Here is an 11,051-nt window from a genome sequence, read left to right on the forward strand (position 1 = left end):
AGTTCTGCCCCAGAAACTCACACAGCCACGTTTGCAAGGCTCTATCAGAAGATATGAGACATTTGGCATGCTCTGCTTTAGCATTCACGTAATGTTCTGCGCTCCAATCCGCTTAAAGTCTGAACTATGACCGGTGTCAAGCATACTCTATTGTTTCTCACCAGCCAAGTGTATTCGGTCTATCCAAATCCCAGACTGGCTGCTGAGAAGAGACAGGCGATGTGCCCTTTTCTATGATGAATTCTTTGCTTCAGTAGCTTTACCCTGAGCATATGTTGTGTCAGACTTCTTTTGAATTGATAAACAGCATTGTGTGCATGGACAACAATCTTTTAACCTGCGATGACTTTACCCCTACGGATATGGAATAAAAGATCTACATAAACAATAGTTTGACTGTCACTAAGCCTATGAGCATCTCACAGAACAGTCTGTCTCCATTATTGGCCCTTAATTACATTCAAACAGTATGAAAGCAAGTGAATTATTGCACTGATGAGAACTCTATTTGTCTCTTTTTCCTGATGGCCCAAAACGGTTACTATTTTTGTCATTACCCACCCTTTAAAGAATGGCTGGCACATGAAACATGATCATATGACATCCTAAAATGTTATCTAAGGAAAAAGTAAGCACTCACTCCCTATTCTTTGGCTTAGTCTCTGATTTCTAAGGGGTCGTCACAGCGGAATGAACCACCAATTACTTTGGCATTTGTTTTATGCTGCGGATGCCCTTACAGCCAAAGAAAATAATGAACATGACTAACAAAAATAGTTGGTCAACAAAATAAAAAAAATAAAATCTGTATTGTTAATTTTTTTAAGATCTAAAAATAAACAAATTTTGGATTTTGACCATGAACATATTGTTTGTAATGCACTGCATTAATGCAGCTAATGCAGCTGTACAGGGGTGCATTTCCCAAACAATAACATAACTCACAGCTGAACTATCATAGTACTATGCATCATTTGGGAAAAGAACGATGTAGTACAGAGCGTTTCCTAAAACTATAGTTTTGGTAAAAACATGCACTCGTTTACGATATTACTTGAAATATATATGTATATATATGGCCAAAACCAAAAAGTGTTACTTTGTGCCCCGCTCTTCTTGCTGGATGGATCACATTGAAGCTGAATACTTCAAATTAATTTATATTATTTCAGTCAATATATGTCAGTTTTGTGGTTTGAGTTTCGCAGAACCCTCTCACGCTTCATTTGTTGTGCTTCTTTGTCTACAGTTACATCAATTTCTGATTATGTATTTAAGACGGCTTTTGATCAATTTATTTAGCAGAGTTTTTCTTATATGGGATTTGCACATGTCCTCAGTCATTTGTTTTTAAAAGAAAACATTGGTTAGTGTAGGGTCTGGTTACCATAGTGAAGCGTGTTCTGAGAATAGAACGCATTCCAAAAGTGTACTCTAAAGCCTTGCAGCACAGGAGAAACTCTTGTTGGTTTGTTGTAGTGGCGTTGAGCGGGTGTGTCTTTCAATACTACTGAATATCTAACTCCTCTAGTGTTTCTCAGCGATTGAACATCTGCCCGTTTGAGTGATTCACGGTGCAAGACCGAAATCCTCATCCTATTTCATCTACCAAACCCCGAGTTTTTGACAGAAATCCTGAAAACCAAATTTCCATCATGGTTGAGCATCTTCCACTGGGCGTTGACCCCGTGACATCAGCTGCAGAAATGGAGAGATCTTTCCCAAAAGCCAGCAAGATTTCCAAGAGCCAGAAGGAAATGCAGCAGCTCAAACTACCTATAAACGGCACTAATAGTGAGTCATATTTGCATTTTGATATGAATATCCAGTGTTTTCCTGACATAATAATACACTTACTATTTAAACCTAATGTTTGATAGACAGCTGTTTTCTTAAAGAGCACTGTTAACACATTCCTGTAACATCCACAGTAACTAGCAGCAGTTCACCAGTAACAGAACAAAAGTCCTGTATTTACTCCATTTATCTTATGGTTTTTACAGAATTATATGTATATTTTCACTGTCATTTTCACAAAGCAACTTTAAAATACAGAAACAACACATAAATACAGTAAAATACAGTTCAATAGTGTGTCATTTACAAAAACAGTGAGGCTATAGCAGGATGTACATATGATTATAATAACTACTGGCATTTTTACTTCATATTAATGATATTATCTCATCAGTTATCTAATCACAGTGCCGCAGTTAATGAATAGCAGAAACAAAATATGCTGAAATAATAAATGCTAAATATTATGGTCTATTATTAGGCCATTCAAGTGCATCTTAATGAAACAATTTGATGTTGAATCTCATTTTCAGCTTTTCTGACACAACTTTAGTCTAAAATCCCACAGTTAAATGAAGTATTCACTTTTCTGTTTTAAAATAAAGTGCACTGAACATGTATTTTTATATTGACTGGTGTATTGACCATTTATTTGTGTAACCAGTTTCATAAAACAAGAGAATAATCACATATTATTATAGTTGATTACAATAAATAATAATAAAATACAAAATAAAAGTGAAATTTTTATGGTTAAATGTTTAAATAATGGTAAATGTGTGGTTATATATATATTTGTGTGCTTGTTTTTGGTGAATGTTCATTTAATTTCCTCTTTAATTACTGTGGAGGATTGTGTCAAGCTGTGCAATTTTTTTCCTTTAACAGACGACAAGAAGGAGAAAGTGAAAGATACGAAGAAGAAGAAAAAGAAGAGCAAAGTTGCTTTGTTCATCAGAGCGGCCTTGAGTTGGTTCTTCTTCTCTCCCAGCTATGAGCCTTTCAGATTTCCATCCTCTGATGGTAAATGATGCTTTTGGCATCTAGATATGTTTTAGACTATAATGTTGTGAATAAACCGTATTTTTACTGCCCTTATCTGGAGTTTAACATGAAACTGGCTGTGTGTATGTGCAAACTGCAATCATTTGTCTTCTAACAGATTATGAGGTTAATGAGAGGAGGATGGTGGAAAAGGAGGAGGTGAAGGAGAGGATGCAGGAGGAGGAGGTGGAGGAGGAGGTGGTGATGACGGAGGAGGAGGTGGTGGAAAAGGAAGAGGAGGTGGTGGGGAAGGAGGAAGTGAAGGAGATGATGCAAGAGAAGGAGGTGGTGGAGAAGGAGAAGGAGGTGGCGATGACGGAGGAGGAGGTGGTGGAAAAGGAAGAGGAGGTGGTGGGGAAGGAGGAAGTGAAGGAGATGATGCAAGAGAAGGAGGTGGTGGAGAAGGAGGAGGAGGTGGCGATGACGGAGGAGGAGGTGGTGGAAAAGGAAGAGGAGGTGGTGGAGAAGGAGGAAGTGAAGGAAATGATGCAAGAGGAGGAGGTGGTGGAGAAGGAGATGGTGATGACGGAGGAGGAGGTGGTGGAAAAGGAGGAGGTGGAAAAGAACATGAAGGAGAAAGAGACAATAACTGACATTGTAAGAAAGGAGGAGGTGGAGGAGAGGGTGGTGAACAGGAGGAGGATGACGACAAGGACAATTTACAGTTTGAAAGAGGAGATGAACAGAAAGTTCCCAATACAGAAGCAGCATATGTGGCCCAACAACAGACCTGCCTCCAAGGCCCAGGCTGCACGGCGGGGGGAAAACCGCCATATTCTGTTATGGGGACAGAGAAAAGTGTAAAACTCAATAAAGTTGTGTTGAACAAAACAGAAGAGAGTGTGTTGTGTTTATCTGCGGAATTTCTGCTTCAGAAGTGTTGAATGTGTTCTTACAGGTTTTAAACATTCTTACAAATATCTTCTTTTTTGTTCAACCCGAAGAAAGAAAGTCAAACTCTTTTTTTAAATCATTCCAAGTTCAGATGTTGGAAGGTTTTAAAGAAATAGGGCATAGGGGGGATAACTGGAAATAGAACACAGACAGGAACTATGCTTCTAACTACAAGTGTATTTGCAAGCGCAGAAGTTAGCAACGCAGTTTGCGAATGTTCATTGGAATGATGGTTTGGGAAACGGCAAATTAAGGAACTATGTTTGTAAGGACGCAAGTTGCGACCTAAGTTAACTAGCGATGGTTTTCGGAGACGCATCCCAGACTAGTTAAAAACAAACATGACGAAATGATTAAGACATTCAAGGAAAAAATGTATTGCTAAAGTTAAAAATTAGCGTACTTCTTATAATAACAGGACACATTTTGCAAGGCAGTGTTGCAACATTTCCCATTTGAACAAAGCAAAAATAAAAAAAATAAAAGGGATAGTTCACCCAAAAATGAAAATTGTTATAAATTCTTCACCCTCATCTCTTTCAAAACCCCTGGGATTTTTGTTCATAGTCTGAATACAAATTTCAATATTTAAATGAAATCTAAGAGCTGCCTCATCTTCCATAGACAGCAAAAGCAAATGTTCAGCCTCTAATGATAAAAATTAATTAAATTAAAATTAAAATAATCACTCATAAAAACACCAAAAACACTGCAATTACAGTTTTTGCACAGTGCCTTTCAAAGATAATGTCAGAGACTAAGAGGCATTATAAATGTGGAGTATTGTGATGCACAAATGTATACTGTAATCTTCATAGACTGCCTTCTTCTCAGCCACTTCTTTTGACATTTTTAGTGTTTCACAGATATACTGTTAGTTCTGTTTTGAATCTATAATATTAATCATATTAATAATAACTGCTATAATAAATCATAGGTTTGTAGCTTTATTTACATATAAAGTGACAGTTACCAAAATGGCACAATTTGAACCTAACGAGTTTTAAAGATTTTTTAAAGTATTTTGATCTAAAACTTTACATAAAACCTCTAGGGACATTTACATTGTGTAAAAAGGGGCATACCTGTCCTCTTTAACCCACTGAAAATAAACAGTGTCATAAATTGTGATAAATGCTAAACATTTTTTTTTATTAGTTTGTTGTTATTCTAATGCTCAACATTGTTGAGGACCAAATATCATATACATTATAGTTCAGTAAAATAGTTTTATGGTTGTGAATGCATTTGTCTCCAAATAACGACAATGTTTTTGGTTTTATTTCTGGATTTGAATGTCTCAGGATCATTGCTGTCTATGGGGGATGAGAGAGCTTGCAAATTTATTCTAAAATATCTTAATTTGTGTTCCAAAAATGAAAGGAGATCTCAAGGGATTGGAATGACATGAAGGTCAGTAACTACTAACAGAAGTTTCGTTTTTGGATGAACCCTCTGAAAAATCTGTCTAACCTTAGAAATGGACTACATATTAAAATAATAACATTTTAAATAAACAATAAAAACTGAAAATGTATTTTTACAGCCAGAAATGTACTTACTTACTGGATTAATAATTGTTCAATGATATCTTCAAAAGATTTGGGAATTTTTGGTAGTTTTTCTGCATCTGGTGTCGATGTGGCAGCAAGTAAAAGCACAGTTTATCTCCTTTATTGCCCCTTAATTACATTCAAACCGCAGTAAGAGCGAGCGAATGATTGCACTGATGAGAACCCTATTTGTCTCTTTTCAAGCCTGATGGCCCAGAACGCATAATGCATTTATGTGCCTTTTTGTTTGCAAGTCACTGGAGTGTTCGCATCCAAAGAGAGATAATCCAAAATCCCTTTTCATATGTTCGTACACTCCCTGCTCTGGCTTCTAGAGATATCTCAACCTCTTAAACATACATTGTAGTACATACACAGGCGCGTTCTTCAAAACAGCCACATCTGAAAACAGTGTAACCCCTGAAGGAGGAAAAGCCTGCGTGCGGGTCTGCTTTTTTTAAGCTTCTGAATCTATATCCACCCTCATCAACACATTCTCACTCCCAACTCGTCACATACTGACGCTTGGTCAGGAACCCTCGGCGTCAGTTATTGACGCACAGGGTACCCCTTTAGCGTCATATTTAGACGTGCAGGGATTCCCTATAGAATCTGTGCCTGAGCCTGAGGCGTCATAGGGAGACGCTGGAGGCTCGTATAATTACCAATAGATGTCAACGCAATTTTTAAAACCTGATTTACGCCTATTATCTTAGTTTTCTTATTTTAAAAATATGTAATTTTTATTTTGTTCATGAAAAGCGTCTGTAAACGGGGTCGAAACTACTGTATGAATAAACTTCGGCCCACGTGACATCCCTTCACGGTGAGTTTAACGCCGCTCTGCTATTGGTCAAACTGCATCAGCGGTGAGTTCTCAGATGAGTTCAACTGTCAACATTAAATATTACGTTAATGCTGCATAATATATTTTTATTGGAGATTAGTTGGTGTTTATAAATATATTATCATTTACTTTATATTTAATGAGTGAAAATATATTCGGTTGTCCAGTTTAGGGTAACTATGCCTAATAAAACTTTGATTCATTCATATTATTTATTATTTTTTTACTTTAAAAAAATATTAAATTTCAAGTACTAAGTTTAAAAATGTTTTCGGCTGATATTTTTCATTTTAAATTATTTATTAAAGTTGGGGTCATTGAATGTGGCGATCTATTTTTTACAGTCTATGCTCGCTATGCGATCCCAAGGTTCACTGCGGTTTCCACAAGGTAAGTAAAAAGTAAACAAATAAACACGATTTGTTGATAAAGCATGTACTGTGAACTAGCGACGTTATCTAATTACATCAAGTTCATTTATTAAAAACATATTTTTCTCACATATAACGTTGGTCATGCATTAGAACAATATATACATTTTAAGATAAGGAACAGTGTAACCAGATTGTTGTTTTCCACAATAGAATTCGTGCAAAATCTATATATAATATGCAATATGCAACTCTAATAATACAAATGTATTTGTAATTGTTTCAATATTAAAGAACATCAAGTGTTTCCAAAGGTTTATTGTAAAAACAATTATTTTCCATGCCTTAAAACACACACACACAAACACACACACACACACACACACACACACACACACACACACACACACACACACACACATATATATATATATATATATATATATATATATATATATATATATATATATATATATATATGTAGCATAACAAAAGCTCAAGTATAACTTAAGCTGATGTATGGATGTATGTCACACAATTAATATCATACACTATTACCAGTACAATTTGGCCTTTACCAATTTATTTAATAAAAGAAAGAATCTATCATCTCTAAATTGTGGTAAAGAGGCACAACAAGCTGTCTTCTTTTCAAATATTATGTCAGTCAGGATGGTAATGGTAAAATTCAAGGATTACCTTGCACCTTCTCAGAAATATACCATTGATCATATGTATTACAAGTGGCTGGATTGTTTTTAACACAAGCAACGTTTTTTTAAATCATTATCTTAAACAGATTAAGGCTCATTTTGGACTACACTTACATTACTTTACAACTGCTTAATGCAGTACTGATGTATCTAGTAGTTTAGTGGGTTTAACTAATGTCACATCTGTTTTTATTCATTTCAGATGCAGAAACTTTTGACATATGAATTCATCTTGACTAAGGGTAATGTTTTTGTTCAGAATTAATCATTATTTAAAATCATTGTATTTTCTTTGTTATTATGTACAGATTTTAAAAGAATGTACTTTCTTTTAATAAAGAACTCTTCACAGCACTGCAGCTAAACAGTCACAACCTCACAGAGCTGCACAACTGCCCCACTCAGATCAGTGTTGAAGCTGGAACCTCATCTTGTGTACAGCAAAGGCAGAGCTGAAAATTCACTGTTTGTCTTGTATTGTGTGGTAAGTCATAGTTTTATTAATTTTTTTATTTTATTGCAACACTAAGTAGTCCATTCTGTGGCCAATATGATATAAAGGGCCTAAAATGGGACTGATGTGATCATTGTTTTGATTTCTAGATAAGTACTCATGGGGCTACACATGCAGCTGAAGTTAGCTTCATTGAGTAGGACATTTCTTTCAGTATACTCTTAAAGAGATTCACCCAAAAATGAAAATTCTGTCATTATTGACTCATCCTTCACTTGTTCCAAATATGTCTGACTTGCTTACTTCAGTTAAACACAAAAAAATTATATTTTAAAGAAAGATGAAAACCTGCAAACATTAACTTCCATAGTATTTGTTTTTTCCTACTATGTATGTCAATGTTTTCGGCTTTCCAGCTTTCTTCAAAAAACTTCCTTCATGTTCAACACAAAGTAACTTGGAAGTTTTTAAAAAAGGTTTACAACCACTTAAAGGAGAGTAAATAGTGAACTGTTCCTTTAACCCAATCTAGTTGACTTTACTAGAAAATTGTATAGAAACCCAGTGGCTTAAACCCCTTACATTTTATACAAGGTACAACTTAACAGCCATACTTGAATTAAAATATTACTGTAAGTTCAAGAAGATTGTAAAGGTTTTAGGTTAATTTAAAGTGGGCTGTTTAGTTTCACCTTGTGTAAAAACATAAAGGATTTAAGGCAACATGTTTCTATGCAGTTTTCTAATAAAGTCAACTAGTTTGGGTTAAGAGTGTAATGGGTTACAGTAATAGCAGTGAATCATGCAGGCATAAAATAAATGTTTAGCCATGTAAAACAATAAGCTTGTTATAATTTAGAAATATTTTAGGGTGAAGCACAGTATGCTGTTGTAGTTTTCATATAATTGATGAGTCAAACATGAGATGTGTTTTAAATTGCAAGACGTGAATTAACAATATGTTCATCAAGATTCAAATCTTGCATTTTATATTTTTTAAGGTTTTGGCCCAATAATACCCATATTCTGCTATTTAAAAAATCATGCTGGAATTTGTGTCAGCATTCCCTTCAATGAAAACTACAACAGTGGACATCAGTGGTGATAAAAATGTATGTGAAGGATAAGGGTGTTCATAATGAGAAGTGCAGTTACTATCCTGATCTCTGAGTTTGTAGAACTGACAGATCTGCTTGGAATAAATGGAAACATGCTGGAAATGTTTAACCTATTATACAGTTAATTCAAGAGTGCCAGGTTTAATGACACTTTACATATATAAATAAATATCACTGAACTTTCTAAATGAAACCTAACACTCATTCTTTGTTCAGTAATGATGTTGTGCACTTCTAATACTTTACAGTGGCAAAACCTGGAATAACACATGGGAGCCCTCCAGGAATTGCTGACACTTTACGCCCAAGTCTCCTCATGCTAACCGGATTGCAATATGACAGTCTAGTCAGCATAAACACCTGGACTCACCAAGCACACTTTGGTTCTCAGTGTTTTGTAAAAATAGTTTTTGCTATTCTTCAGTAAATACTTGAATATGTTTTGAACTTATTCTACTTTTGATGTTTAAGTTCAGAAAGTTGTTATTATAAACATAATTTGCATTTGTCATGAACTTGACTTCTTGTTGTTGTGAAAGCTGTTTATTATGATGGCATTTCCAAAGGCATCATTTGAAAAGATTTTTTGCAGTGCAGTTTTACTTGAGCTTGACATACCAGATGTATGACATGAATAAATATCACAAAATAAATATAATAATAATAATACAAAATATACATTTCCTTCAATTATAATTGTTTTTAATCATTTATATATGTATGGTAATATATTATTGCATTAAAAACTTATAAAATATATATTTTTGGTTAAAATATATATTTTTGCATTTTTGTGTGATTTTTATTATTTATTTTTATTTGTGGCATTATAAATAAATTATAAATGTTTCATTAAAAATGTATTGTGTTTATTTGCATACTCATTTACAATGAACTACTATTTATACTATTTAATGGGCACTATATTTGTCATTTAAGTTTGACATATATTTATATTTGTATACCTACATGATGCAGGGTTTAGTTACAGCAAATGCTTGAAATGTTTTCAAACATTAAGCTTTTTTATTATTTTATTATTCGTTTCAAATTAAGTATACTGCCTATGATCTGGTTTTACTATGATCATTTTGCACATCAGGTTACCCCCACAAAGTAATCTCACGGTAAATATACATTTGTATTTTTAATAAGACAATAAATAACATGTAATATTAATACACATTTTGATATTTAAGTTATATTATAAGGTTATAATCAACCTTCAGCCGGAAGATTACCAAATAGAGACAAAGTGTGACGTAGATTGCGACGTTGTGATTGGACTATAACTTCAAAGCCAAATTAAAAGATCCTTCGTGTTGCTAACTATGTTTTGCTAACTTTGCCACTTTACTAACAGTGTCCTTTATCAATGAGTTATCGCTGTGTTTTAAATAGTTAACGATTAACCAAGATCGTAACCCTAAACTTAACCCTAACTACACCTTTCAAGGAACTACAATTTGTAGCGCCATGTCTTTCCCCTCCCATCTATACAGCGACAAAGGATTGTGGGTAATGTAGTTTAAAGCCTTTTTGTAATAAAATGGAACAGATACAAATTTTAATGAACTAAAGACTATCTGAATAAGGTCATTGTGCATATATTTATGACATATATGAAAGCCAGGCATAAATTTGTTATTTTACAATGAGTATTTTTTAAACAGCTTTTATTGACTTGATCAGTATATATCAGACTATTATATCCAACATTATTTATTGAACAGCATAGGTAATAGTCTTGCTGATATTCTCTCACTCATTTCTCGTTTGAAATGTGAATACTTTTTCCTTTTCTACGGGGCTCTACTCATCCCCTTTGAGTAAAAGGGCAGTTAACCTATGTAGATGTATTATCTTCAACATGGACAAGAAATTGTATTGTCACATGTACAGTTGTGGTAAAAAAAAAAAAAAGCTGTAAAAATAAGCTAAACATTAGTATCCTCTTTAATTACAAGTTATTATCAATAGTGATTATGTTCATCACAAATATTATGAGTTCAGAATAATATGTGTGGATGTAATTCTGTAAGTGTGTTTCATTAATGGTCATCATGTGATGTTTAATTGTTTTCACTTTATTTGAAATATGGATAAAAGCTCTTTTAAAATATGTAAATGTTTATAAATAAAACCTTTTTAAAGACATGTATTTGTTTAAAAACCACTCTTTATCTGATTATTTTTACTTTCTAAATCTTCAACTGTTTGTGTAACAGTATGATTTGATGACAATGGATGAACTTGTGTT

At 33.9% G+C, this 11,051-nt stretch overlaps 1 protein-coding gene and 1 long non-coding RNA gene across 8 annotated transcripts; both read left to right on the forward strand.

The window, feature by feature from the left end:
* The first annotated feature begins 1,464 nt into the window (after positions 1-1,464).
* On the forward strand, positions 1,465-3,677 carry LOC141378550 (uncharacterized). Of its 6 annotated transcripts, none has more exons than XM_087290325.1 (4): positions 1,465-1,794; positions 1,899-2,820; positions 2,960-3,027; positions 3,343-3,677. In XM_087290325.1, exons 2-4 carry the CDS (start codon positions 2,547-2,549, stop codon positions 3,643-3,645), a joined length of 645 nt encoding a protein of 214 aa, XP_087146451.1. In that variant the 5' UTR covers positions 1,465-1,794; positions 1,899-2,546; the 3' UTR covers positions 3,646-3,677. The 6 variants fall into 6 exon arrangements, with proteins under 6 accessions (XP_087146451.1, XP_087146448.1, XP_087146447.1 ...); XM_087290322.1 differs by having other exon boundaries at positions 2,686-2,820; positions 2,960-3,084; positions 3,322-3,677; XM_087290321.1 differs by having other exon boundaries at positions 2,686-2,820; positions 2,960-3,060; positions 3,166-3,677.
* A 2,816-nt stretch (positions 3,678-6,493) lies between these two features.
* LOC137488636 (uncharacterized) lies at positions 6,494-9,647 on the forward strand. 2 transcript variants are annotated; one of them, XR_015513295.1, is made up of 4 exons: positions 6,494-6,525; positions 7,422-7,461; positions 7,560-7,703; positions 9,040-9,647. It is a non-coding gene; the product is annotated as an uncharacterized LOC137488636 (long non-coding RNA). The 2 variants fall into 2 exon arrangements; XR_015513294.1 differs by lacking the exon at positions 6,494-6,525 and having other exon boundaries at positions 7,420-7,461.
* The last annotated feature ends 1,404 nt before the right edge of the window (positions 9,648-11,051 follow it).

The sequence above is a fragment of the Danio rerio genome, chromosome 17 (assembly GCF_052040795.2).
Source record: "Danio rerio strain M-AB ecotype USA chromosome 17, GRCz13ab, whole genome shotgun sequence".
NCBI lineage: Eukaryota > Metazoa > Chordata > Actinopteri > Cypriniformes > Danionidae > Danio > Danio rerio.